Source organism: Amphibalanus amphitrite, unplaced genomic scaffold (genome assembly GCF_019059575.1).
Source record: "Amphibalanus amphitrite isolate SeventyFive unplaced genomic scaffold, NRLGWU_Aamphi_draft 000184F_arrow, whole genome shotgun sequence".
Taxonomy (NCBI): Eukaryota; Metazoa; Arthropoda; class Thecostraca; order Balanomorpha; family Balanidae; genus Amphibalanus; species Amphibalanus amphitrite.
The window spans coordinates 278,950-305,799 of NW_024881679.1; the positions used below are offsets into that span (position 1 = coordinate 278,950).

The window sequence follows — 26,850 nt, forward strand, 5'->3', positions numbered from 1 at the left end:
CGGTGTGGGTAGACGCACTATATAGTCGTACGAGTAATTTGGCAATAGTGGGATGCGCTCGTAGTGTGTGCCGGCAACCCGACCTAGCTGGGGATGGGGTAAAGGGGACACTCCACGTTAGCTGCGCTAGTGCTGCTAAATAACATCAGGCCTCTCAGTCACACACAGAACAGTCAACGTCTGCACCCTGTAGCTCTAAAAAAAAAAAAACTCAAGTTGGTAAACACACAGCTGTATTTCACAGATGAACGATACAGCTTCTGGTGAATAACCACAGTTTGGACGGAATCGTTAGCGGTGCACAATAAAACACTGATAATCTACGATGTGCTGTTCACAATCAGTGATGACACATTGTCATCTGTTCATCAAGATCAAGTCCGTGCGAAATGGACCTCGTAAAGGCTGTGCGAAATGGACGGAATGCCTTGTCTGTACGCACAGTTGAATCACACCCACGGGTACAACATAAACAACATTGACTCATCTACGAGTACATCTAAATACCTTTCGACCAGAAACCGGCGACCAGCGCTTCCTGAGCAGGTGGTACGTTCGTTCAGAATACCCCACGCTTGTGCGTATAGCGTCGCCATCCGACCCCGACCAGAACACTACATAGATGTGCGCGGCGCAAAGCTCTTGTGAGAATACCACGATCATGGCTGCAACATTAATATACGTAGCAGCGTGCAACGACTGGGATCAAAGACTAGATGGGCAGGGCTAGGAGAGTAAGAAGAAGCACAGGTGCTCACACTGACTGAGATCGCGACACCGAGCTTCACACAATCGACTGTTCGTCAGCTGCCCCCGAACTTGATTTGAAGACGTCCACCTTGTAGTTCCTCCTACTACAGACGAAGATTCGTCATGAGTTTGATCCGTTTCAATCATTGCCGATATAGCTGTTGTTTTAGTGAGCAACGTTCGTAGGAAGCTTTTCGTGATTGAGCGGCGCCCGGAGGCACCGTTCACTATTTGATATTCCTAGGCGACCGTGACGGTGCCGACGCAAGAAACGGGCGTGAGATCGGTATGATAAAACTGAGAAACCTACACAAGGAGAATAAGTGTGACCATAGGCTTACGCCACTGTTGATAAAGTTGATCTCCTTGGATGGCATCAGCAACGTCCCCTTCGATCGATATGAGAAGAACGTCAAATGGAACCCAACAACAAAACACAAACACCTGCATAACAACCGAACACTAGGTCACAACATAAATCGTCTGTGAACGTATACAAGATAAATTATCGCAATTGACTAGAAGTTCATGATATGCGACGAACCATATTACGACTCAACGGTAACTATGTACCGAAATAAGTCCTCTCCACTATAAATAAGTCTGGTGTTTTGTGCAGCTCCCCCCCCCCCCTTGCGACCGACCACCGCCATCTAGACTGTCGCCATGCCTCAGACCCGCGTCTTTGTGCACCTACAGGGTCTCCTTGTGTTCAGGGATGAGCTGCTCCTGAACATACAGCGAGTAGACCAGACCCTGACGCTTATCCCCGCTTGTGACGGCGCGGATGTACGCCGGCTTCTTGCCCACCTCGAAATGAGTTTCGGTGCCGTCTTCGACAAACTCTCCCTGAGGGGGACGGGAACAGGAGATGCGTCAGTGGGCGTCGGTTAGGGCCTAAGGGGCATAGTTGAATACCAGGACTAGGTGGTGAAGACTCGACATAGGACCACACTAAAGCGATAAACATTTCCCAGTCTGGGATACGACCTATGGGAATCATGAAAGACATAACTAACGGTTGGTAATTTAGTTTGCACAGTTTTGCACTGATTGCATCAAATCAATAGCCACAATTTAGTTGAAATGTGACATAAGCCATTTAAACGATACCAAGTGAAGGGTGATGCACGATTACGAAGCGTTCTGATCAACTCACCGCTGTCTCCAGTTTTCGGCCGTTCACCCACACATCCAGAGTTCCCTTTTCTGAAACAAAGACGGGGAACGATCACACTCAGTCGCACGCACTGGCAAGCGCCGATAAATCACAAACGAGCTAATTACCAAATATCGATGATAACCAGTGGACACCGTGTAACCACGACATGTAACCAGTAACCACCCATGCTCCGGGTCCATTAACACCTCATAATTGTCGCGTGCCAGGTGAGCCGCGCGCATCAGTGAGCGCTAACACCTCTCGACGGCGGTCGATCAGTCGACCCCAGACTGTGCATTCCACTCAATAAGTCACCGGCGCCGCTGCAGCAGCACCGATACGGACAAAGGGATCGTTTACCGTTCAGCTCATTGACGTGGCCTCGAATTCCGAGAGCAGGATCAATGAGAGAGCGGCCTCAGCTGCACAGCGCCCCAAACATGCGGCCGGGAGGGTCGTAAGCGTCGCACAGGTATGCGGACAGCAACCGGAAGCAATTCGGCTCGTTAATATCCGTTTCCGATAATGCCATGACATAATATGCCCGAGAACCGGAAATATTGATAGAATCTTGCACGGAAATCATTTTCCGCGATAACCCGAAATTCGCACCCGATAATCTAACAATCAATTGGCAAGTCAGCCCTAAACGTATCGGCAAAAAGGCTATCAGTCTATAAATTATCATCACCCAGCCTCCACCGCCCTCCCTATCGAGCAAGGCAAGAAGGTACAGCGAGGGGGAGGCAGTGCCGCGGGCGGGGAGGGGAGGGGCACTCACCAAGAACGACGCGGTAGGTGCCCTCGCGGGCGGTGACCAGCCAGGTGCGCATCACCTTGGACTGGTGTTCGGTAAAGCTGCGGAACGCCTTCCCATCCACGTCCAGGGAGTACTGATAGGCGAACGCGCCGCACGGCTCGATCTTGACCGTGCAGCGCACGCGCGGCCTGCCCACCTCAAACGTCTCGCTGCCCACTAGACGGAACATCCAGTCGCGGCGAACAATCTCCTGTCGGTCGGCCCGGGGGGGGGGGGGGGAGGGGTCAGCTGTGGCGCCGGCCGACGGATCGACGCCACGCTGGAATGCCAGTGGCACGTAAAGTGCGGCTCATGCAGACACAACAGGATCGATCAAACCGGGCGCCAGTGGAGTTGCTGGTTTCCCTCACAGCAAACAGCCAGAGGTTTTACCATGACGATCGGATTAACCATTTGCCCAAACCTAAAAGGCTTATCTACATTGTGTACGTCAAATGTATGCAGTATCATAGTTTGACGAGTCACAATATGGTTGAATTTTACGAATTTGTGAGACGTGAGCGAGCAGTTTCGTTATTAAAGCAAGACATATTTTTCCACTCGGGTCCACAAACATCGGCTAAAAGTTTTACTTTTAACGTAAATGAGTAGCGGAGTTCCATGACGTATCGAGCTTTATCAATAGTGTGATAGGTAACTATTTTATTATTACACGCTATTTATTTAACTATGATTTATCCTTGACCGATATACGTACTAGCTGTTGAAGGATGTCTAGTTAGGTTAGGGGATAGGCTTTTGTGGGGTTGGGCCATTCGCTAACGAGGAGTTCACTCGTGCCACTGCCACCGTCAAAACTAAGAGCAGCTCAGACTTCAGCTTGTCCAGAGAAGCATGCAAGTCGCGTGAAAATACGACTAGGTATCCAATGGGTATGGGTATCCGAGGAATGGGTATCCAACTCTATTCAAGGCTATCACTCCACACAAGACCACTGAATAGGCCACACTCATTATTCAAGTTCTCGGTGTGGCCTGGTGGGTAGGACGTCTGCCTCGTAACTCGATGGCAACGAGAAACGGTGGCACAGTTCGCGGCCGAAGAGCTCCACATCCTTCGACCCACGTTCAGCGCGCTGACAACTGGCAAGAGACTAGGGCTACGCTAGAGCTAGGAGGGGCTACGCTAGTCAGGAGGGCCATGTCGCCATCTATCTGCGACACGCTAAACTTTCCATAAAAAATATCACCGGCGACTCGGGCGCTGGCAAGGTCGGTTGTTCGTGGCGTCATTGTAACAGCCAACAAGCACCGCCCATCGCTGCACCTGCCCCGCTCATCAATTTGGACTTCTTCAATCTGTTAACATCAATGCAATGTAAATAATTGATAGAAATGTAGCTCGAATGTTTGAATTGACGGATTGACGGAGCCGGAGCCCACGTTAAAGGGACCCTCCCACCTTCAAAAAAGTTAATGAATTGGCACAAAAGTGATGTCGCTCGGTTCAGAAAGAGCGAAAACGAATATCTACCAAATTTCATCGAAAAATATTCACCGGTTTTCAAGATATTAGACTTTTACTTTTGTTTACTTTTTGAGATCTCCGCTGTTCCTAGCGACTTATTTGAAAGTGCGGCATTTGTTGCGCGCAAAGCAGCATATACCACCGCGTGCTACCAAACGTTTTAGTAAAAGATTTAAAAATCGTTAGATCTCCGCTGACGTCACAAATTCTAAGGGGGCATACCAATGCACTAGCCCCTTAGAATCCGAAAACTGCAAGTTTGAAATTCCATATCTCCGTTAAAGCATTTGTCTATGTTGTGAGTGCCCAAACCGGTATTTGCAGGCCATGGCCACCAATTTGGCTATCTCAACTCAAAACTAATGTTAAGGTGGGAGTGTCCCTTTAAGCGGAGCTTGTTGTGTAGACTGCGACCCCTACCGTCCGATCGCGCAATTCCGGGTAACAACGGGAGCATTTCGATGCCAAAGTTTAACGTGCCCATCAAAGCCAGACACGGCCTGTCCCACTCTACTGACTTGCTGGCTGTGGCTGCTCCCACCAACTGCAGACCATCCCCGTCGGGAGCCTGAAATATCGAGCGCTGGAACAACTCGAGCCCAAGCTTTCAGAACCAGGAGTCTGGTGCTCTACCTGAGCTATGGGACAGGCTTCAAGATATTCAAGGGTCGTGTCCTTCAAGTAACAAAAGATTCTATCCTATTCAATAGGTACTAAAACAGTGAATTAGTTTTTCCTAAGTGCTTGCTTGTTACTGCACTGCCATTGCATTTTTTTTTTTTTAGATAACATAATATACATATTTGTACAAAAGCTGTCAGCAATGCTTCTAGTAGGTAGTTTGCAGCTATTATTCTTACTATTTCTGAAATCTTAAAAAATAGTATCCTCCTGTTCTACCCAATCTATTTCTTTTACATACCTACATTCATCACTGAGAGCTATTCTTTCTGCTTTCTGTTCTTCATTTTCAGTTGACATTTGTACAAATAGGTACCAATTTGTATTATTTCTATGCATGAGGCACCTATTATGAATTACCTGCCCATCAACTTTGATGATCCTTCTTCCCGAGATGGTGCCATGTTCTACCTCCACCTGGTGGATGCCATCACTGCATGGCACGTCCCATACAGCCACCAGGTCCACGGCCATTATCTGTGAATGACTGAGTCAGAGTCAGAGTGTGGACACCTTTAGAAAACAATTCAAACAGAAAATTTCCAAATTTCTTAACACGAATTTGGCCTATAATCAAGGACAAATGCATGCAATAATTTTTCTAAAATAACTAAAACCAGAACAAATGCTACATTATCTAATCCTGCCCTCAGATGCCTTCTGATAGCCACTCCAACTCACTGGTCCACGTTTTGCATCACCAACCTAAAAACATAGCACTTCAACATAACTTCCAAACAAAATGCTGACGCATATTACCGATCGGTTTCAAGACGTCTTGCAATAGCCTTCCTTGTTGTTTCCAGCAAGTTCAAGTTGTTTGCAACAAGTTCAACATTCAACTTCAACTTGCAGTCCCCAAGCAATCGTCATAGCGCAATAATTGTAGCTTGTGCGCCATATGAGTTTTTGCAAAATTCCTGTTCGACAGCAGGAACATGCAAGAAGAAACTTTTGCAAAAACTCACGTTGCCTGGCAACGAGTGTAAGTATAGAGTGGTTGCTTGGCAAATTGCTACCACAGCCTTGTACAAATTTTCAGCAGAACATGGAAGAACAGAGGGGTCCCTAATGCACGTCAATTGGGTGTTTTCTTATGCAATACACGTATGAAGGTACGCTACTGCGCATTTAAGGTGGTTCCTGGGCACTGAGGACTGAGGAGGGTAAGTCGAAAATGCATTTGAAGATGTGGGTCGTCATCCATAAAGGGGTGCTCAGGGACATAACTTTTATCATTTTTTCATGTTTTGCTCGTTGAAAAACATGTTCCAAACACCAAAAGCCAAGCCTGGACCTGGCCCCTGGCCTGGGCCCTGTTTCCCGGCGGAGCGCTGCAGTGCGCTGCGTGCGTTGGCGCGTTGGGTTTCCATGGCAATATCAACAAACTTCCCTCTGACGCTACGCTATGACGTCATCGCAAAACGCCAGCACCCAAGCGCCAGCACCATCAGCACGCTAGCAGCATTCGCACTCAAACCTTTGTTCTCTCTGTACAGGGCGTTGCAGGTAAATCCGACACTTGGAAAAAACGTGTTTATTCTAGTGCTACGCTCACGATGAAAAGTTTGGGCAGTATGTTACATCTCTATGATCAATTGCCTCCCCCAAAACACAAACACAGGATCGCCAACGGACGCCCCCACGTCTTCCAGCAAGACTCCGCCCCGGCGCACAAGGCCAGGACGACGCAGGCGTGGCTGCTCAACAACGTCCCTCACCACTGGTCGCCGGACTTGTGGCCGCCCTCCTCACCTGACTGCAACCCCCTTGATTATTTCTTCTGGGGCGTGATCGAGGCCAAAACCAACAAGCACGCACACAATACCGTCGACTCTCTCAAGGCCGCCATCGTGGCAGAGTTCGCCGCCGTAGACAAGGACGCGGTCGCCAAGGCGTGCGAATCATTTCGCCCTCGGCTTGAGATGGTCGTCGCCGCCGACGGCGGTTACATCGAGTAGAATTGCAGCATATGACTCGAACTGGTGCTAAATAAAATGCCAGGCCTGTGTGTGCAATATTCATGCTTTCATTGCCGATTTCGTATTTTGCCTCTCAAGAGTCGGATTTATCTGCAACACCCTGTACTTGGTTCTTTAGGACCTCTGTTCCAAACGCGATTCATCATAAGCTAACGGATCGCACGCAACGTCATTCGAGTGACGTCAGGGGTACGCCTCAGCTCCCAGCGCGCTGCAGCGCGCGCAGCGTCGGGCGGTGAAACAGGACTGGAGCAGGAATTTTAAGGCCACTTTCGGATGGGTCCTAGTCTCAATTGAACTGAGCTTGAGGTGCCTGCCTTCCATGCCTGACATGCATGGAAGAGGTCAGGGGCTACATGAGGGCCCTTTCTTTCTTTTTGTGGCCCTTTCTCATTCTGCAAAGACCCCCTTGAAGCCGTGATTGAGATATTTGTTTGTTAGGTACTTATTCATCTTTTAACCCTCACCCGCACATGCCATTTTCCCATCCTAGAACGCACATGGGGGGTGGTTGCCACCCCCCGTGCCATTTCGTTCCTATTGGAGATAGAGCTTCGCGGTAAAGACTTAGGTCGCCGGCACCAGTGGCTGTGAAACCCCATGTGCGGGCGAGGGTGAAAGCATAGGATGTAAATGTTTGGAATTTGAATGATAAAGTGTATTTTGAAGATTACACCTATTGTAATTTGTAGGTGTACCTACGTCATGATGATCTGTGAACTCTGGATAATTTAGGTATTTTTTTAAGAAAAGTCAATGCTGATGGAGGTGTGATTGTCAATGTGTTTCATGTAGATCACGTTTTTACAGATAGAGTACCACTTACTTCTACATACCAGATATCAAAATGGAAGAGGATCCCATCTTGGCCACCTTGAAGATTCTCATTATTGGTGAAAGTGGTGCTGGAAAATCCAGGTAGGCCCATACTCTGCACCTTTTTTTGTCTCCTTCTCCTGTGGAGGAATTGTTTTGCAATGACAATTGACAGGTGATGTAGTGACTTGCCATGTGGACCAACGTGTTGTTTCTATGAGTGGCAGGGCAGAAATGACAGATATCTAATACCAGGCCCAGGTGAGCTGTATGTTTACATTTAATGAGGTCACAGTCCACAAATTTTGACCCATTAGGGGTGTTTTATTATTGTTTTGTGCAATGTGCCACATCACATTGTGGCTGTTTGTGACTTCACTAGTGTTTCATTTTATTGTCTGCCAGCATCAACTGATGCAGTTTTGTGTGGCTCACCCAGTGACCACTCACCCAGTGACACCCAGTGCCAGTGACCCCAGTGACCACTCAACCATCATGCTAGAGCAATTTCATCAATTTAAATCGTTCATGCCCTTAAATCCCCATTCCATTTTCTTCCCTGACTTTTCTTCCCTGGGCTTTGCATATGGGCCAAAGTATTTTCTTGGATGTTGTGATCCTAACAATTCCCAAATTTTCCCTCTTTGGTCAAAGCTTAGTCCTTTCACATCATTTCAAAGGACAAATGTTTGTTTTTGGTCGCGATCAACTATCAAAGCAAATTTACACTAGCACTGTTTACCCACAGGACTCGTTTTATAGGTATTGGTTTGAACTTTGAAGGTTCAATTTTTATTGTTGGAAATGATGAGCATTGGTCATATGAGGTCAGATAACTATGTATCTTCATTCATTTGTGCATGTAAGACCATTGACCCTGTGAATGCTTATGTTTCTATGTTCATGTCCACATGTGTCCAGTGTCACTTCTTACATAAGCTAGACATCGGCGATCCTTTGTTAATGCGTTGATAAGTAATGAGCCATTCATTCATGCGCTGCAGCAGAAAGTAGCTATCGGAGCGACTAGCATTCGATAGTTGTCTGCTGTTGGCTCCATTTCTCCTGCTGAGCCGAGGTGCCTGTTTTTCAGTCTGCTTCTGCGGTTCGTTGACAACACGTTTGATCCCGATCAGAGCGCCACCATTGGAGTCGACTTCAAGGTCAAAACCATCAACGTGGACGGCAACAAAGTCAAACTGGCGATATGGGTGAGGACTGAGTGCTAGCCTGGTGGTGTACATTTAATGTTGAGGGAGTAATTTGATAGTAACTCTAGCACCGATCTATGCATGAGCCGAACGGGGCTAGCACTATCGAGGATGCTCATGAGTCATGAGTCATGATAGCACTCTTTCGGTTCGTCGGGTACCCAATGAGCGCTGAGGAAAGGAGAAACAAGTGCTGAGTCTACTTTTCGGTAACCCACTGACACTGATCACTGGTTTGATGATAAGGCTGTAAAACGGCAGTCGTTCCCTTTGTCGATTCTGCGCTGACAGAACCGACTGACGATACCATTATCCGCCCGAAGAAGTGACATCGATCGCTTTTCCCTTTCAGGACACAGCCGGCCAGGAGCGGTTTCGGACGCTGACGCCCAGCTACTACCGCGGCGCCCAGGGCGTCATCCTCGTCTACGACGTCTGCAGCCGCGCCAGCTTCACCAAGCTGGACATGTGGCTCAACGAGCTGCAGACCTACGCCAACCGCACCAACATCGTCAAAATGCTGGTCGGCAACAAAATTGACATGGTGGGTGACGCTGCCATTCCGGTGTGTTGGGGAAGCGCTCATCTGCTCAATGACTAACAACGTGCTATGTTTCTGAGTCCCGAGAATGGATAAGGACCTATAGCGTAAATATTTTTATCTATTATTTCGAAGCTCTATTAAAGGAAATAGTTCACTTTTTAACATGGGTTTTGAACTGGAATAGCAGTTCCGTAGCTTGGGCTGAGACGAGCATAAATCAGGAGCTTTTACAGCCCAACGATCACCCTAGGCAAAGATATTCTATTTCTCGTCCCGAAAAAGGTGTCTTGCGTTGAGGATGTGTGCCTTGCATATATTTCCATCCAGTATGAAAAGAGCATGGGTCCCGAAAATTATTCAGAAACTAGAGAAATTATCTACGAGAACTCTAGAGAAATTCTCGTACTGATCAATTAGGACATTCAGGGGAACATTATCAGATCGAGCAGATCGCCCAAATGCCGGTGGCTGCGATAATTTCTCTGTTTCTGAAGAATTTTCGGGACCCATGCTCTTTTCATACTGAATCGCGTGTGCCTTACAGAAACTGAAAAGTTCTTCCTATATCAAAATATAGAAAAAAAAAATTGTTATAAAAAGATTTTATTTTCTTTGCTGATTATTTTGAACATAAAAAATCATAAATCGTTGCAAAAAAAAAAAAATAATTTCGTGAAAGTGAACTATTTCCTTTAACATCGAAGATAACCGGGAGGATTGGATGATTTTCTTAGAACATGTCACTCGCTGTCATTTCCACAACTAATCTGCATGTTAATTGCACCTGCCCCGCCTATTTTCTGGTGTACCTTCCTCTGACTCTTCCCCGTGTCGCGCCCGCAGGAGAACCGCGCCGTATCCCGACAGGAGGGCCTGGCGTTCGCACGCCGCCACCAGATGCTCCACATCGAGTCCAGCGCCAAGACCAAGGAGGGAGTCCAGCTGGCCTTCGAGGAGCTCGTCCAAAAGGTAACGATACGCCCGGGGACTTCGGCGAAATTCAGAGGACTAGAGGAGTCTTGTTAAGCTTGGTCGATTGTTTGCTTTGGCTCATAACGTTCAACGCGGTTGCATCTTTTATTTGATTATGCTCCATTTCAGAATAAGAGCGCGAAGCCGGAGAGTGTGCCAGTGATCTGGTTGTTTTTACTATGCAATATTATAGGGTTTTTTTCTCGTTATTTAGCAAGGCACCACATCATTTATTTGGCGACAGAGCGTGTTCGTATACCTATTTTCATGTTGTGCCTTATTTCGATGAATAAGGCATAGAATAAGGCAAGGAATAGCAACCGACATTCCGGCCTTTCCGTTCTGTGTTGTCAGTCTCTGAAACTCGACAGTCCGCGTTTATCTGCCCACACCCCTCGCCATGTTTCCCTATATGTCCCCATGCTGCAGACACATCGCTGCACCTCCCGACATTTTCCCTTTCCCCCACAGATAATCCAGACGCCCGGTCTGTGGGAGTCGGACGAGGCACGCCGCGACGGCCAGCTGCGGGTCGGTGACGGCGCCGACGCACACCAGGGAGCCTGCGGCGGCTACTGTGCGCTGACGTGATGTGGCGACACTGTGACTACCTGCCGATCGTGACCCGAGGTGACCTGTGGGCCAGCTGCCGAGCGTGACCCGAGGTGACCTGTGGGCCAGCTGCCGAGCGTGACCCGAGGTGACAAAGGAGCCAAACGAGTGACCTGCGACGGCCCTGGACATGAGAGAATGACCTACGCTGGCCTGGGACATTGGCGAGTGTTCTTCGTTTGCCTTGGACCTGGGAGAGACCTGCCTGAGAGAGACCTTGATGATCACGGGTCTGGGACGGCTATTACTAGCCTGGAAACCGCGCTAGTGGTTCATCTGTAACCGATAACTGGCTACACACTGCTGACTTGTGTCAGTTGTGACCACAACACTATCACACGGGTATCCGTGACACGACTTATGATTTGAGAGGTAGCACTGAGACGATTCTGCGTGGTGGGTGTGTTTCGGGCGGCTTCTGGGGTGATCTGGACTTGTGTCTCAGTCTGCCGTTCATAAGTAAGAGACCCAACCGACCCCTTCGGTTAGCTGGGCCTCTCTAGGGACTCGTGACTGGGGATAAGTGATAATTCTGTACGAACGAGTGTCGGTCTGGTAAATGCCTGCAGCTGTGGGATGATTCAGTGTGTATTTGCACGCTGTTCTGAGGAAGATATGGTTGAGTGTGGTGCCCGTCAGTGTAAACAGTGACTGGCTGGTGCTGGAGGAACCCGTGTGACCAGCACAATGTGCTCCGTGAAACGACAGTAGATATGTGCTCGCGATGGCCAGAGGACCACGACAGGTGTTCGCCGTGCTACGCCTGTTGTTATATTAACGGCTTTGCGGGGCTGATATATTTTAGTCACCTAAATATAAGTGGTCATGGGCCTATCAATTATTTTAATGATTGGGGATATCTTGTACGGGGAGGTATTTACATATGTAGTGATCTGTCGGCCCGTTTGCCTTAGAAATGCCCTCTTGGTCGTTGAGTTTGTGCTAGTCAGGCTAAGTTATGTGAAATAAAGGTAAATTTTAAACCAGCGTTCATGCCTCTTGACGTAAGGAAGGAGTCTCGACCTCGGTCAACGCCCGTACGGCGGTCGTCTGTGTCAGGTAAGACTACGGTCTACGACTCAATTGACGGGAAGCAAACAACGGTGGGGGAAAGATGCTTGTGGTAGTGACACACCTTATCCTGTATATGTGTCGCACTTGCGAAAAATTTAGACCCACTTCAGGGATGCAGGCAACTCTCCGATTTATAGACGCGTATGAAACGTAAAAGACGTTATTTACACATAACGTCACTTGTATGAGTGACGTGACCCAATGTTGGGTCAACTTTGCCGCTGATCCATATCCATTAGAATGAAACTGCACCTCTTTCGGAGTTATATCATACCTACCCAAGGCCATGCCAAGCTACCCTAGTCCTACCTACATAAAAAAGTTGAACAAGTCAAAGTAATGAATATGAAAATGGCACATATGACCTCACCTCATCCGTGATATCATCTTGGTCATAAAAAGGTACCAATCAGCGCAGTGGCGGCGGAACACCTTCAATCAAAGGGGGGGGGGGGCACTGCCGACTTTTGGTCGCGTTCTTTCCACTGCAACGCGAATAGGGCTGATAGTAAAATGCCAAAATCAAATGGCCGGGGGCACGGTGCCCGGTGCCCCCCCCCCCCCTCCCCGTTCCGGCGTTCCGCCGCCTATGAACCAGCGAATTCCGACGATAACTCATTGCATGTTTGAGCGCTGAAAACACCTCGGTGTGTTCAGGTCATATTGCTCAGCTCAGGTGATAATATTACCACCAAGCTAATTTATAGACGATCCCCACCGATTTTCCTATTCTCTGGTTTTAGTTCCGTTTAACGGCATTCGCGCTGCTTCCTTTCCTAAACTGACAGTGAATTCGATTCCACGATACCATCGAATTTCCGATCCGAAAGTCCTCGGGAGACCCGGAGACATCGAGACGTCGGTTGACACTTGACAGTTGACGTACCAGTTGACACCAACGTCTCGGGTGTCGCATGCCGCCTCGGGGTATAGATCACGTGACACGACGAGCGCGCGGCTCAGCCAATCGGAGGCAGGGAAGGATGCGTAGACAGCGCGGCGGCGCTTCCGCCGTGCGAGAGTGCGAGTGGCGGGGTGCGCTGTGCGGAGGAGCAGTCAAGGCGGAGCAGTTTGAGTTTCCGATTGAGTAATGGGATTGCGCTTCCGGTGGCGGGTTGTGCAATGTGCGTTGAACTCATCAAGAAGTGTTAGCGATTATTTATGTGCCGTGCGCGGCCGCGTTCGTCGGTGTGCTCTTCCTTGAAAGTGATACAACTCAAACTGAAACTCAGAGCCGTGAAGTTTGAACTTTCAGTCTGCGCTACCGATAGGTACATTTTTATTATTGTGCGGTGTGGTGCAAACTGCAAGGTTGAGGAATGAGGTGTTGATGTGACCTGTGGACTGGAAACTGAAATTCGGAACGTTAAGTCGCCTCATTCGCCACGGTCAGATCCGTCCGATAAGAGGAGTCAGAGTGCGATTAGCGAGTGGAGATGAGTGATGCCAATGAGTCGTTCTGACTTCTGGGCATAAGAATCAGCACTTCAATAAGGAACGGCGACTGACGGCCTCAGGTAAGTCCTTACTCTGAACTATAAGTAACTTTACGGGACGAGGCAGTTGTATCAGTAGGTATCATCATCAGTGCCTGAAAGGTGAACCAGAACCCAGGATCTGAAGCATGTCATGACGTGTCGGTGTCCGCACAAGCACGCAGCAGTCGCTGCAGTCCCGAGTCCCCCTTGGTGTCATTTTAGATTGATTTGGAAGGGATCTGTTGGTATATGTTGCGGATTACAGACGTGCCGTTTAAATGACTGCGCGTGCGGTCAAACAATTGATGAATTTTGTGCAATGGATTGGGGAGAGTGATAAATCGAGGTCAGAAGAAATAGAAACCTTGGAATGGAACTTTGTTTACCTTATTAAAAATAGTGAAACGATTTAGAAAACACAAACACGGATCTCAGCAACCAAATAATGATTAACGTAAAGGACTTGTAACATAGTGGTGACCGTGACAGGACGAGATGGAAAAGTACCTCGAATTAGCGTCTAGATATGGGCTGCAGGGGGAAGAAGCTCTCCGATTTGCAGCTGATAGATTCGACAAGGACACTGAAAGAGAAGACAGAAGGCTGGAACGGGAGAGGAAAGCCGAAAAAGAAAAAGAAGACCGTGAAAGGGAAATAAAAGAACACGAAAGAGAAATCCAAGAACGAGAAAAGGAAAAAAACACGAACTAGAAAAACTAAAATGCCAATCAGAAATGCAAGGCTCAACAACAGATGCTGTCAGTGCAGTGAAGACACCGAAGCTGCCCCCGTTTGTGGAGGGACGGGATGATATTGACAGCTATCTCTTGAGGTTCGAAAGATTTGCGAGAGCGGCCGGGTGGCCTGAGGAGCACTGGTCAGTGTCCTTGAGTGCACTGCTGACAGGCAAGGCCTTGGACATCTACTTCCGACTCGACGCTGATCAGTCTTCAGACTACCAACAGATTAAAGAAGCTTTACTGCGAGGCTACGGCCTGACCGCAGAAGGCTATAGGAAAAAGCTTCGAGAGTCACGACCGGAACCCGGTGAGACACCAGCTCAATTTGTGGCTAGACTCCAATCTTACTTGAACAGGTGGATAGAGCTCGGAGAGGTAGATGATACACGGAAAGGACTGAAGGATCTCATCATTCATGAACAATTCATGAATACCTGCGCTACAGAGCTTCGCCTGTTCCTGAAGGAGAGAGATCTGCAAAATTTGGAAGAAGTTTCTGAAACCGCCACACAATATTTGGAGGCAAGAAATCAAACATTACATGACATCTGCAGGAAGCTCCAAACTAACGACGCGAAAATGCGTCTGACACGGGACACTGGACGGTCCAGTGTTATCAGGTCCGCCTCAGCGTTACACGTTCGTTCTAACAACCGACAACAAAGGTGCGCATTTTGCGATGAGCAACATGAGAGCAGTGCGTGCCATGAAGCGGTCAAGCTGTCTACCGAAGAGCGACGTAGGCGTCTATTGGCTTCGGGTAGCTGTTTCCTATGCTTAGGACCGCAGCACATCGCAAGTACCTGTGAGAGCCAGAAGTGCTGTGCCATTTGTAAGCGCAAACACCACCTGCTGTTGTGTCTTGAAAACAGATCAAATGGATCAGAGAAAACCACTCCAATCCTGGCAGCACGATCTCAGGTACAAAATGGCTCCGCCGTGGTGTTACAAACAGCGCGTGCTGTGGCCATGGGCCCAAAGGGTGAGGAGCGTGTCAAAATGCTAATTGACACCGGCTCGAACCAGTCTTTCGTCACCAAGCGACTGGCCGCCCGGCTTGGATGTGAGGAGACGGGTGAACAGGACACCAATATCATGACTTTTGGTGGTGATGAAAAACGTCACAAGGCTCTGAAGAGAGTCTCAATCACGCTGAAGCGCGTCGGAGACGAAATATCAAGCGGACTGAGGATGGACATGGCGGAGATCGACACAATTTGTGGCGCTGTGAACACAGGCCTGACCGTGTCCGAGGAAGATCTGGATCAGTTGAAAGATCTGGTCTTGGCAGATCCGCCGGCAATGTGGAAGGACAACGAATCAATTGACATTTTACTCGGAATGGACTTGTACCAGGATGTGATGACAGGGCGCAGTCGATTCAGTCATTCCGGTCCCATCGCTATGGAATCAGTGTTTGGCTGGATTTTAGGTGGACGTCTCCACACGGCTGGAGAAACCGAGAAACACGCACTACTCATTCGGACAAGGGAAACGAAAGACGACTTGCAGCAGCTGTGGGACCTGGAGAGTATCGGCATAGAAGATCCCACGTATGCAAGTGACCGTGAAGAAAAACAGACAATGGAGGACGCTGCGATGATGCATTTCGAAGAGACATGCCAGAGGCTCCCAGATGGCAGGTACGAAGTGCGATGGCCCAAGAAGGAAAACTTTAATTCCTTACCTGAAAACGAGCAGATCGCCAGGCTCCGTCTGGAACGTTGTGAAAAGGGCCTGAAGCGAGAGCATCAGAAAGCGGAGTATGAGAGGGCTCTGCTTCAGTACTTAGAAGATGGCTATGCGGAGCGGGCTCCAGTGATTCCAGATGGACCAATCCATGTTCTTTCTCACCATGCAGTGCATAAGAGCGATAAGATGCGTGTAGTGTTCGACGCTTCTGCTGGACACCCAAAGTCGCTGAATGACTTTGTGCTACCCGGACCAAACCTCATCGCCGACCTTGCGGGAATTCTGATCAGATTCCGCCTGAATCGTGTTGCCGTCACAGCAGACATCGAAAAGGCTTTTCTACAACTAAGCCTCCATCCAGAAGATCGTGACGTCACAAGATTCCTTTGGCGAGAAAGCCCAGAAGTGGAGCCAACCGTGTTCAGGATGAAGAGGGTTGCCTTTGGAGTCAGCGCCACGCCGTTCCTTCTACAGGCCACGATCCGAAGGCACCTCAGGCAATACACGGACAGCCACGCTCTGTCAGTTCGAAGACTCACTACTGACCTGTACTGTGATGATCTTCTGACGAGTCTCAAGACAGAAGAAGAAGCAAACACCTTCATTCAAGAAACGAAACAGATCTTCGCAGAAGCAAGGATGAATATGAGAAAGTGGGCGAGCAACCAGCGACTAACAGCAGTTGAGGAAAACACCTCCAGCGTGGTTCGGATCGATGATAGCGAGAGATCAGAAAAGAAGGTGCTCGGGGTTTTGTGGTCTCCAGCAGAAGACAGCTTCAAATTTGACCCCTCGACTGTGCTGGCCCTCGCAACCGATCTCCCAGCCACGAAACGGAACGTTCTGCGTGTTTCAGCTCGCATCTTTGATCCCCTGGGTCTAATAGCCCCATTTACTGTCAGGGCTAAGATGCTCCTAAAACGACTCTGGACGGAGGGGAGCGACTGGGACGACCTGATGAGTGAAGAATCCCGTCACCTTTGGCTGGCATGGATCCAAGATCTAAGTGATCTCGGAACGATCGGTATTCCGAGACCATATGCAGATGACAGCGTGGAGTCTTTCGAAATTCACACATTTTGTGATGCAAGTCAGGAGGCTTACGCAGCCGCCGTCTACATACGGCCAAACAGCGCGGCTTCCCGCCAGAATCGACTGGTGATGGCGAAGACGAGACTGGCGCCAACAAAACGCATGTGTCTGGCGCGACTGGAACTGATGGCTGCCGTCATCGGCGCGAGACTCACCGAGTATGTGCTAACATCTCTCATCGTCCAACCGACATCCGTGTACATATGGACAGACTCAGCTGTGGCGCTCGCCTGGATTCGAAGCGACCCAGGACGATGGGGAGCGTTTGTATCCAACCGTGTCACCGAAATCCAGCAGAGATTCGCTCCGGAACACTGGCGACACTGTCCTGGATGCAGCAATCCCGCCGACCTGCCGTCAAGAGGGGCCTCTGCTAGGAAGATGCAGGGAGATCTGTGGCAACAGGGCCCGGCATGGCTGTGGTTGCCCCCGCCTGAGTGGCCGGCACAACAGTCAACTGGTGAACCAGCAGCGTGCAGAGAAGAAGAAAAGAAGACAATGAACACGCCAGTTTTGATCTCAAACACAAGCAACACTGCAGACAGAATCGCGGCTACAAACGCTATTGACATCAGCCGCTACAGCTCCTTGAAAAAACTGCTCCGAGTCACTGCCTGGGTGTTGAGATGGATCGCTGTGACCAGAGGAAGAGTCACGGGAGCGGAACATCTAGTGGCTGAGGAGATTCACGAAGCCGAAAGAATTTGGCTTAGAGAACTACAACAGGACGCCTACCCGGATGAGCTCCAGCAACTGCGTTCAGGAAGCGAGATCATGAAACAGTCGCCGATACACGGCTTAAACCCTTTTGAGGAGGATGGTCTCCTAAAGGTCAGAGGCAGGCTGCAGGAATCGGAACTCAGCTGTGACGAAAAGCATCCGATAATTCTTCCTGGTGGACACGCGTACGTACGGCTACTTATTCTCGACCATCACCAACAAACCAGTCATGGAGGAGTGCAGCAAACGCTGCACCAGCTAAGAAAGCGCTTCTGGATCCCTCGCGGACGACAAGTAGTTGGAAGAACAATTCGAGACTGCCCAAACTGCAAGCTGTTCAATGCAGAACCCTTCACTCAAGAAATAGCTCCACTGCCAAAGGAAAGAGTGCGCCAAAGACCTCCGTTCTCCGCTGTGGGCGTTGACATGGCTGGGCCCGTCTACAGAAAGGCTGCAAGAGGATCAGAGGCCCGAAAAATGTGGATTGTGCTATTCACATGTGCAGTGATTCGAGCCATCCATCTGGAGCTCGTAGAGACGCTCTCAGCTGAAGATTTCATGGGAGCATTCGAGAGATTCTGCTCACGCCGTGGGACGCCTCAAATCATATTCAGTGACAACGGCTTGAACTTCCGGAGCGCAGCAAACATACTGGCACCGAGAGGTGTAGTATGGAGGTTCAGCGTGCCAAGGGCGCCATGGTGGGGCGGCTTCTGGGAGAGACTCATACGCCTGACAAAGGAAGCCTTGCGTAGAACCCTGAGAAGAAGCCTCCTCACATGGCAGGAGCTAAATACAGTGTTGTGTAAGATCGAAGGCGCCATCAACGCCAGGCCGCTGTCAGCGCTCACTGATGATCCAGATGATGTACAGCCTCTCTCACCAAACGATTTTCTCCACGCGAGATCGTGCCGCACTGTTGATGAGGTCTCTATCCCGCAGAACAGTGGTCAGAACCTGAGATCCTTGCGAGAACATCACCTTCGAGTTCTCCAGCATCTCTGGACCCGCTGGAAGCGAGAGTACCTCCGCGAGCTGCGAACGCCCACGAGAACCGCCTCAGCAGCTGTCAGAGAACCCAACGTGAGAGATCTCGTCCTCATTGAAGACAACCCACGCGTGTCACGTGCACTTTGGACAACCGGGGTAATCGAAAGGCTGTATCCAGGCCGAGATGGAAGAGCACGAGCTGCAACTGTACGAACCACGAAAGGGACGGTCGTGCGACCCATTCAGCGCCTGCACCGTCTGGAGAGCGCTTGTTAGATCACCAGTATGGTGGAATTCGCATCCCACGGGGGGAAGATGTTGCGGATTACAGACGTGCCGTTTAAATGACTGCGCGTGCGGTCAAACAATTGATGAATTTTGTGCAATGGATTGGGGAGAGTGATAAATCGAGGTCAGAAGAAATAGAAACCTTGGAATGGAACTTTGTTTACCTTATTAAAAATAGTGAAACGATTTAGAAAACACAAACACGGATCTCAGCAACCAAATAATGATTAACGTAAAGGACTTGTAACAGGTATATAATTACCATTATTTGAGCTGAAATGACCAACTAGTGAATGTGTAGCCCCCCCCCCCCCCAATAACGAAGCCAGCCGGCACCTTAGGTCGCGTGACCTCGAGGTCATCATGTACATCATTCGATGCGTCTTGACGAGCTGAACACAATGAGACCATCCGCGCGGCTGTATCTTGTTCCTGTACGGAGTTATTGGCAAAAAACCTTTGGTGACCTTTGATGACGTCACATGACCTTACAGCTGCCCAACAGCAAAACAGACCTCAAGGTAGTGAAGGTTGATCGTATATGAAATCATGTATGGTATATGGGGCCATTCCGACCCGTTTTAGTGGTAAAAACAGAGAGTTGATTTTTCCCCCATTGACTTATAACGGGGAGGTCGAGAAATTGACCTGACCTTAGGTCATCGATATCAAAATTACGAGATATACAAATTGTAGCTACTAATGACCTAATAACATCCTGCGACTTTCAAAGGCCTCCGACCAGGGGCGTAACTTTTTGGTTTTCGTTGGGGGGGCAACGCTGTCAGGGGCGCCTTTTTAAGGGCATGGGGGCGCCTCCCCGTGACTGTCTAGAAATAAGTCTTATTTCAGTTTACGACAGCATTTTTTTTTACCATAGCACGTTGTTTTTGTGCCGTCGTGTTTTGGCACGTTATGTTGCAGTTTTTTTTTCTGAAATAGCGCGCCAAAAGCGCGGAATTATTTTGTAACCAAATACATTTTGAAAGCACTTTGGGGACCAGAGACCGGGGGCGGGTAGTGGAATTGGGGACCAGGGTAGTGACGTCTTATTAAACAACGCATATGGTAGTTCTTCTAAAGAAACGAGACGAACTGATGAATTGACAAAAAGAAAAGAAAAAACAACTGATAAAAAGGCGAGATTAAAGAAACAAATCTGTAGAACTTCACCCCACGCAGAAGCAAGGGACGTTTTTACGCCTCCCCTTTTAAGTTAAGAACACACTTCATACTGCATCTTTTCCGCACGTGTTCTAGAAGCAAACCAGTGGCAAAAATTTGCCCTCATCGAAAAAAATAAAAGATTGCCCCCCCCCCCCCGCCCGCGCCGGGCCGGGGGGGGGGGAGTGAACACCTCCCCTGCGGTTTTTCGCAGATATCTCAAAACTCCGCGCCGCCGTTTTTGGCACACCTGTTCATGCATCTTTTTTTTACACATATAATTAGATAAATAAAAGAAGTTGACCTTTTCCTCGACATCAAAAATGTAAAAAGCCGAATAATATATTTTAAAAAACGGTGAGCACATGTAGCATTTTTAGCACGGTGCATTTTAGCATTTTTAGCATTTTGTAGCACGGTGAGCATTTTTTTTACACATGTGCAAATTTCAGACCCAGAGCTCTCAAGGTCAGGTCACCAGGTCACGTCAAAAGACCTCACCTCAGAAAAAAGTTGCAATTTATTTATTTATTTATTTATTTCACGTCGCGACAAACCCATCCATTCGAGAACGGCTATTCCGGGCGTCATGTCATTTGGAAGATGTGATGGATAAAACATTCGCTCTTAGCACACGCATACAAAACACACTCACGGGTCCTCATCGCCATACTGCTCTCGGAGTAGCAGTGCTCGGTACTGGGCTTTGAACTGCCGCGGCCCCAGGCCTCACACGGCTGGTGGCAGTGAGTTGTATGTTGTCACGGCTGAATAAAGAAACCGTCGGCGGCCTGACTCTGTGCGGATCGCTGGGGTCTCGAAAAAGTCAGCTTGGCGGGTCTCCCTACCATGAACACTGCGGCGGGTAACAATGCCTTCACGCAGCGACTCAGGCTGTCCCGTAGCTAGCATTCTCTTGAGCAGAGTCACCGAATGAAACCGCCACAAGTTCTCAGCAGAGAGCCACTTCAGGGTCTTCATGACATCGCTGACATGGTCATACCTACGTCGGCCAGACACCACCCGAGCACCGAAGTTCAGTAGCTTCTGAACTCTGGACAGCTGGGTCACACCGCAGCAGCCATAGACACTGATACAATACCGGACAATAGACACCGCCAGAGCCTGCACCAGTATTGTCAGTGTGTCCCTGGGCAGCGAGTGTCTACTGTGGCTTAAACCGCTCAGGATACCAGTGCCACGCCGTACGACATCGGTCACGTGATCTGAGAAAGACAGACTCTGATCAAACGTGACCCCCAAGTTTCGAACAGTGAGGGATCCCGTAACCTTAGCACCCATAAATTCAACTTCTATTGGCGGTAACTGACGGAGATTTTGCTTGGTACCCAATATTATTAGTTGCGTTTTGTTAGCCTTCACTTTTAAACCGTTTTTCTGGAACCAGACTGAAAGAGCCGCTAAATCCTGTTCTAGACTCTGAACTATCGCTGCTGCATCACGAGGGCTTCCCAATCCTCGTCATAGCTACACCAACTGAACGATCGCCTTGAAACTTTCAGCGATTGATAAGAGTAACAGTATGTCTAAAATGTTTATCTCGGAATTTTGATATCAGTGACCTATGGTCAGGTCAATTTTGCGACCTCTCCATTATAAGTCAATGGGAGAAAATTGAAATGAGCCTTTTTTGGACGAATGGTATTTAGAACCCTCTCAAACATCGTTTCATAGGTAAACATGATACACTGAATCGGAAAAAATGCACCTGTGACCCCTCTGTGTGCCCTTGAGGTCATCTCAGGTCATAGACGGTCACCACCAGTTTTTTGGCTGTAACTTTTGATAAAGGCGTGCTAGAGCGATGAAAACACTTCAGATGTATTCAACTCGACGATACGGATCGACTGATATGCAACATGACCCTTTTCGGTCAGGTTATGACCTTGACCTGAGGTCAAATTTTAAAAATGACCTTTCAAGGTCAAAAAATAGTTCATTCGACGCGTCTCGACGAGAGGAACATGATGCTGCCAAACGTAATGTCGTGGCACTCTTGAGTCAAAAGTTATTGCCGAAAAACAGTTTTCGTGAAAACTGCTATTTTACAGTTTTTGCCCTTTGGAGGCTAAACCGTTGACCTTAGGTCAAATCTGAGAACAATGGTCAGAAAGGTCTGTAAAAGGGCTATCGAATGCGCTTTTCCGCGGCGCTGTAGCTCTATTGATCCCGAGTTAGCCGTTGCAGTTTCCAAAATTGTTGAAATGGCCTACATTTGACCTTTGATGACCTCAGGCGACCTGACCTTTGACCTGACCCAAAAATGACCGAAGTGTTTCCGTCATTATTTTTGACGCTCTTTCGAATGCTGCTTACTGCGTGTCGCTACGTGGCCCAGGAGCCGAGTTAGACCAGACACCCCCCTCACCGCCCGGCGCGGAAGTCGCGGAGCACCAGCCCGGCGCGGGTTAATCCCAGGCTGAGAGCGTTCAAGCTTAGGTCACCCATATACCTCTGTATACCGAGACATGCAGAAGTCTGTGGCTCACCAGGTGATATCAAGTTATCACGAAATGATACAAATTACTCCTGCTTTGATCTAGAGGTGTCAAAACGTGAAAATTTTGGGAACCAGACTCGAACCAGACCCGGCTGGACATTTCTGGAACCAGTCGGACCCGGTCTAAGTTGGAATCGGAACCAGTTGGACCCGTTCCCCAAAAGTCAATTAATACAAACCGTTTGTAGAAATCATTAATTGCATCGTGTAAAACAGCCCTTTTCCCACTGATAATACTTATGAGCTACAGTGTGCAAAGGAACATACATGAGCAATGTGACATATAGTGCATGCATGGCCTAAACTTTTGAATTCATTTTAAAAGAGATGAAACGCAAAAATTACCCAACGTTTCGCATTTATTGCTTAGTCATGGGTGTTACAGTGCGGTTGTGACACTTTGAATACATCATATGAAAATTGCATCTGAATCATACACTTTTTGGAGGAGAGGTCTTTTTCTGGGATGAATGGTCTTTTTCTGATAATCCTCATACATGAGCAAATGTTTTCTTTCCATTCACTTCATATTTTGCAATCATATGTAGTGTCCACTATGTATGGTTTATGGTAGGACCCGGTTGGACCCGCCAGAAAATTTCCAGGAACCGGTCCGGACCCATATGGGTCCAGACCGGTTCTTTTGACCGGGTCCTCGGGTCCACATTTTGCCACCCTTTGAACAAAAAAGATGATGTAGGATACCAGTATAGTCAGAGGAGCGCTAACATTGGCTCGATGGGTGCTATGAACCGTTGGGACGCTACGCCAAGCAAGAGTGGCGCTTTAACAGCAGGGATACCATAACACACAAGGCCCTGTGGGACGATTACATTGACTCAAGGGGCGCCCTTTAGAATCGGTGCGACACCGTGCAGAGGGCGCCATTCTTAACCACATCAATTTTAATACTCACTGCAGATGGCCTCCAAACTGTCTCGAGGGGTGCCTTCAGGAACCGATGGAACAGCCACCGAAATAGGGGCGCCGCTCTAGCTGCAGTGATGAAATAAGGTATTGACCGCATTGACCAGAGGAGCGCTTCATGTGGCTAAAGGGGCGCGTTGGTAAACTGGTGGGGCGCCACCCCATGCCCAGCGAGGGGCGTCGTACTTAGCAAGGAAATTATGTAAGTCAGAGGAGCGCGAACTTCGGCTCGAGGGGCGCTTGTATGAACCGTTGAGGCGCTAACCTAGCTAAGTGTGCCGTTTTAGCAGCAGGGATGCCATAACACACTATAGCGTGCTATGGTATCTAGGCCCTCTAGCCTCCCCCTCCCCCTCCCCGAGGAGCGATGATTATGACTCAAGGAGCGCCCTTAAGAATTGGTAGGCCACATACATTTCATTACTCAGTGCAGAGGGGCGCCAAAACGGGCACGAGGGGCGCCTTCAGGAGCCAATGGGGCAGTCTACGGACTGGGGGCGCTGTTCTAGCAACAATGATGATAAGGTATTGGCCAGAGGGGCGCTTCATCCACCTGAAGGGTCACATTGATAAACGGATGGGGCGCCGCTCTGCATGCGGGGGCATTAGTTATTAGCAAAACAGATGACATAAGACGTGCGTGTTGTCAGAGGGGCACCACTTTGGCTCGAGGGGCGCTTTTTAACCAATGGGGCACGCTATTTAGCTAAGTTTTTACTTGCCGCAAGCGGCGCACCATCCCTGAGGAACGTTACACAAACGACTGACGACTCTCTCGACATGGGCATCAGAGGTGCCCCTGTAGACCTCACAGTCGTCTCTAATTCCCATTGAGGCGCCCCTTTGGGCTTCAACTGGAGCTCCTCTTTCTATGGGCCTCGGAGGCGCCCCCATTTGGCATGCAGTCTCCCCTCTTTCGTATTGGGGCGCCATTATGGCCTTAATGGGCGCCCCTTTTTCATGTGGGCGCCCCCTATACTATAGACCTCAGAGGCACCCCGAAGGGCCTCAGAGGCCAATAAGGTGCCCCTCTTTCGCATGCAGGCGCCCCTGTGGCCATCTCAGGCGCCCGTGTTTTGCATTGAGGCGCCCCTGAGGACTTCATGGGCGCCCCTCTTTCGCATGCAGGCGCCCCCACGGCCTCAGAGGTTCCCCTCTCACGCATCCCATTTCCATATAGGCGATGGCGCCCCCTTGAAAGATGGCGCACGTGCTCCTATGACGCCGCTGGCCCGTGAGGGCGCCTTTCGGGCCTGGGGGCGCCCACCAAGGTTGGGGGGGGGGCAAACGGAATGTTGGGGTGGCAAAATTTCAAGTTGGGGGGGCACCTGCCTCCCCAAAAGTATACAAAGTTACGCCCCTGCCTCCGACATCTACTGCAGCTCTGGCACGGTGACAAAGTTGCAAAAAGGTGGCGAGGTTGGGTCATTCAAAGTGACCTGGTGACCTGACCTTAAAAGTTAGGAGGTTCAAACTTGCACACCATGTGTAGAATTGATGAACGAATAGTCGTACCAAATTTCATTTGCGAAAAACCTCAGGGGGGGGGGGGCAGATATCCGCCCCCCGTCGGTGCGCGGGTTTAGCGCCATATAGCGCGATTCAAGATTACTTACTACTGCGCGATTGACGGTGCGACCAAGGTGCGACTGCAGGACTGCGATGGCAAACCAGTTAAGGGGTGCATTTTGGTTTAGTTTGAAGACCCCAAACTCCAGAGGATGCAAGTGGCTCTTGCTCAATGCTTAGGAAGGTTGATACCACTATTTCCCGTTTTATGTACTCGGCCTGGGACCAACTCCCACCGCCGCGCCTCAGAACGAGCACGAGCCATAGCTAGCGATGACGAAGATCTCGTTACGTTCAAGCGGTTGATAGTGTAATGGACACTGAATGGGTGTCATACTGAAGTTTGGTGATTGGAGTGCGGCGACGTCCCATATATCCCCGATAGCCGAGTGGGTAGGGTGTCTGGACGTTTGGCCGGCGTGATCAGTCGGTGGTTGCCGGTTCGAATCCGGCCCGGTCCTTTGCTTTTGTACCGTGCGCCGAGTTTCTGTCCGTGCCGCGCTGTGATTGGTGGTGGCATCTGACCCGAGGTCACGACCGGTGCGTGCCGGCGGTGGCGGTCAGTTTTGTGCGTGGCGGTGGCCGGGTAAGTGCGGGAACTCCTGTGCGGGGGACTGTTTGGGGAGGGCTCCTGTCCCGTCCGCTGACCGGTGCTGCTGCCTGGGTTGATCCAGAGGTGCTGCCGGGCCCAGCCATCTTGCCGCTCTGCTGCCCGTGTGCTGTGCGACCTGAGGTAGCGGCTCAGACGTACATCGCCCGGGCTGTGGGGAGCGAGATTTGTGCCGCGGGTTGGGTTGTCGGAGGTGCCTCGGGTGTGGTCCGAGAGCCACCGGCGACTGATTCCGCCGTTCACCATTCTTGCGTCGGCCGGCCTCGGGTAATTCCGGGACGTCCGACGTGGGAAATCCACGGCGGCTCTGTTTGGTGGAAACCAGTGGGTTTGGGGGGACTCGGGTTTATTCCGGGCCCCGGGTTAAGCGGAGGGACTGTCGGCCTGACTGGCATTAACGGGGCACAAATACAGGCACAAAGAGCGACACACTTTTTACTGCTGAGGCTGGACGGCGGGGTCGTCGGATTCTCCGACAAAGCGGAACGACCGAGCACAACACTGGTGTCAGAAGTGGTCGAACCTCCGCTGCCCCACCATGCCTCCTGCAAAAAGGAACGCTCAGGCCGCTGCTGTTGATGAAGTGGATGGGGACACAGAAAGGAAAATGACCGACCAAGGAGCGGAATCTGCGCGACTAACTGCTCTTGAGGAACAGATGGGAGGTGTGACAGCAGCACTGGCCGATATCGCTGGGTATATCCGTGAACAGCCTGTGAAGAGTCAAAGTGCCGAGATTTCTGAGTTGGTTGACTCTAACAGGGCGAGATCATCAGCCACCAATCACTTTGCGCGGCCCCGAGAGTTCGATGGTTCTGTACCATGGGCATCCTACAAATCGCAGTTCGAGGCCATCGCATCTGTTCACGGATGGAACGACTCAGACCGGGTGGGAGAGCTGGTTGCCTGCCTGAAAGGACCAGCTCTTGAGGTATTCACTCACCTATCGCCTGAGGATCAGATGCAGT

General features: G+C 49.7%; 3 protein-coding genes across 11 annotated transcripts in view; 2 read left to right on the forward strand and 1 right to left on the reverse strand.

Annotated features, from left to right (window-relative positions):
• Window positions 1-217: 217 nt before the first annotated feature.
• On the reverse strand, window positions 218-5,761 carry LOC122384233 (fas apoptotic inhibitory molecule 1-like). 3 transcript variants are annotated; one of them, XM_043371401.1, is made up of 5 exons: window positions 5,640-5,761; window positions 5,241-5,357; window positions 2,694-2,922; window positions 1,910-1,959; window positions 218-1,599 (listed from the first exon to the last, which is right to left on the reverse strand). In XM_043371401.1, the coding sequence occupies exons 2-5, from the start codon at window positions 5,352-5,354 to the stop codon at window positions 1,444-1,446; spliced, it is 549 nt and encodes a 182-aa protein (XP_043227336.1). In that variant the 5' UTR covers window positions 5,355-5,357; window positions 5,640-5,761; the 3' UTR covers window positions 218-1,443. The 3 variants fall into 3 exon arrangements, with proteins under 3 accessions (XP_043227336.1, XP_043227337.1, XP_043227335.1); XM_043371402.1 differs by having other exon boundaries at window positions 5,241-5,367; window positions 5,640-5,728; XM_043371400.1 differs by lacking the exon at window positions 5,640-5,761 and adding an exon at window positions 5,562-5,625 and having other exon boundaries at window positions 5,241-5,367.
• LOC122384232 (ras-related protein Rab-18-B-like) lies at window positions 4,687-12,005 on the forward strand. Of its 7 annotated transcripts, XR_006257000.1 has the most exons (7): window positions 5,962-6,046; window positions 7,673-7,780; window positions 8,772-8,889; window positions 9,242-9,433; window positions 10,277-10,402; window positions 10,877-11,070; window positions 11,106-12,005. XR_006257000.1 is itself a non-coding variant. In XM_043371398.1 (6 exons), exons 2-6 carry the CDS (start codon window positions 7,710-7,712, stop codon window positions 10,994-10,996), a joined length of 627 nt encoding a protein of 208 aa, XP_043227333.1. In that variant the 5' UTR covers window positions 4,687-4,909; window positions 7,673-7,709; the 3' UTR covers window positions 10,997-12,005. The 7 variants fall into 7 exon arrangements, 6 of the variants coding, with proteins under 6 accessions (XP_043227333.1, XP_043227329.1, XP_043227332.1 ...); XM_043371398.1 differs by lacking the exon at window positions 5,962-6,046 and adding an exon at window positions 4,687-4,909 and having other exon boundaries at window positions 10,877-12,005; XM_043371394.1 differs by lacking the exon at window positions 5,962-6,046 and adding an exon at window positions 5,740-5,865 and having other exon boundaries at window positions 10,877-12,005.
• Window positions 12,006-13,104: 1,099 nt separating this feature from the next.
• The window catches only part of LOC122384234 (ras-related protein RABB1b-like), a 72,181-nt gene continuing 58,435 nt past the window's right edge, over window positions 13,105-26,850 (forward strand). The window contains exon 1 of the mRNA XM_043371404.1: window positions 13,105-13,608. The gene's annotated coding sequence lies outside the window, so the exon portion shown is untranslated. The remainder of the gene's footprint in view (window positions 13,609-26,850) is intronic.

Coding starts and splice junctions, on each gene's coding strand:
- LOC122384233 (XM_043371400.1), bottom strand. CDS start 5,608: ATGTTGAAGTGCTATGTTTTTAGGTTGGTGATGCAAAACGTGGACCA. Junction 1,960..2,693: donor CACCTACCGCGTCGTTCTTG/GTGAGTGCCCCT, acceptor TCTTTGTTTCAG/AAAAGGGAACTCTGGATGTG. Junction 1,600..1,909: donor GCCGAAAACTGGAGACAGCG/GTGAGTTGATCA, acceptor CGTCCCCCTCAG/GGAGAGTTTGTCGAAGACGG.
- LOC122384232 (XM_043371398.1), top strand. CDS start 7,710: ATGGAAGAGGATCCCATCTTGGCCACCTTGAAGATTCTCATTATTGGT. Junction 9,434..10,276: donor TCGGCAACAAAATTGACATG/GTGGGTGACGCT, acceptor TCGCGCCCGCAG/GAGAACCGCGCCGTATCCCG. Junction 10,403..10,876: donor TCGAGGAGCTCGTCCAAAAG/GTAACGATACGC, acceptor TTTCCCCCACAG/ATAATCCAGACGCCCGGTCT.